Source organism: Echinops telfairi, unplaced genomic scaffold (assembly GCF_000313985.2).
Source record: "Echinops telfairi isolate 266 unplaced genomic scaffold, ASM31398v2 ScPeMD7_2;HRSCAF=8, whole genome shotgun sequence".
Lineage (NCBI taxonomy): Eukaryota > Metazoa > Chordata > Mammalia > Afrosoricida > Tenrecidae > Echinops > Echinops telfairi.
In genome coordinates this window covers 9177115-9178072 of record NW_022103898.1, presented here as the reverse complement: position 1 = coordinate 9178072, position 958 = coordinate 9177115, and the positions used below count along the sequence as shown (strand labels likewise).

The 958-nt window shown below is 73.2% G+C and overlaps 1 protein-coding gene across 1 annotated transcript in view; it reads left to right on the top strand.

The window, feature by feature from the left end:
* Positions 1-325: 325 nt before the first annotated feature.
* Positions 326-958, top strand: part of PDGFB (platelet derived growth factor subunit B) — a 19755-nt gene continuing 19122 nt past the window's right edge. Inside the window, exon 1 of the mRNA XM_004700262.2 lies at positions 326-411. Within this exon, the coding sequence (XP_004700319.1) occupies positions 343-411 (69 nt within the window). The 5' untranslated portion in view covers positions 326-342. The remainder of the gene's footprint in view (positions 412-958) is intronic.

Here is a 958-nt window from a genome sequence, read left to right as displayed (position 1 = left end):
GGCGCCCCCACACGGCTAGACGCCTCGGCTGGTTCGCGACGCAGCCCCCCGGCCGTGGATGCTCGCTCGGGTTCGGGCTCCGCACAGGTAGCGGCCACGGACCCTGGTCCTGCGCCCAGGCCCTCCCTAGCCCCCCAACAACGGAGCCCGGGCCGGGGGCGGCGGCGCCCCGGGGCCATGCGGGTGAGCCGCGGCGGCGGCTGCAGCGGCCTGAGCTCCTGATCGCCGCGGACCCGCGCCGAGCCCACCTCCCTCCCCAGCCCCCGCCCCCCGCCCTGGCCGCGGGGGCGGCGCGCTCGGTCCACGCGTCCGGGGCCCCGCGGGGCCGGGCCCGGAGTCGGCATGAATTGCTGCTGGGCGCTCTTCCTGTTTCTCTGCTGCTACCTGCGTCTGGGTCTGGTCAGCACCGAGGTGAGTTGAGACGGCAGCGGGGGCCAGGCCACTCCATTCATCCCCCCACCCCCAACCCGACGCCCCCTCCTTTTCCCGCAGTGAACTTTGAATCCTGGCCGCCTGAGGGTCTGGCACCAGGGCGCTGGGGGCCGCCGAGGGCTGGGACGACAGGCTCCTCGGGGAGGGGGCATAGTACGGCTGTCTTTCTCAGGGGGTCATTCCAGATCCCCCTCCAAACTGAGGAGGGTGTGTGTGGCCCTGCCCCCACCCCTCAGTCGCCCCAGAATAAGCCTCCCTGAGGGGGAGGGGTGGGGTGGTGCCGCGAGCGCAGTAGACAGCGCAACCCTCCCACCCCCTGCAGCCCACTGGGCTTGGGCTTGGGTGCATGACCTGCCCCGGGGACCAGGGCTGCCCAGGAAGTGGGGGCTCGCCCACCACGCTGACCTTCGGTGGGGGTTTGAATCCCACCCCAGCTCCCGCTCCCGGCTCGGGTGGGTGCCCTCGGGTGCGCAGGGCATGGTCAGCCCCGGAGAGCCATCCTGGAGCAGCGCGTGTCAGGGGCGCG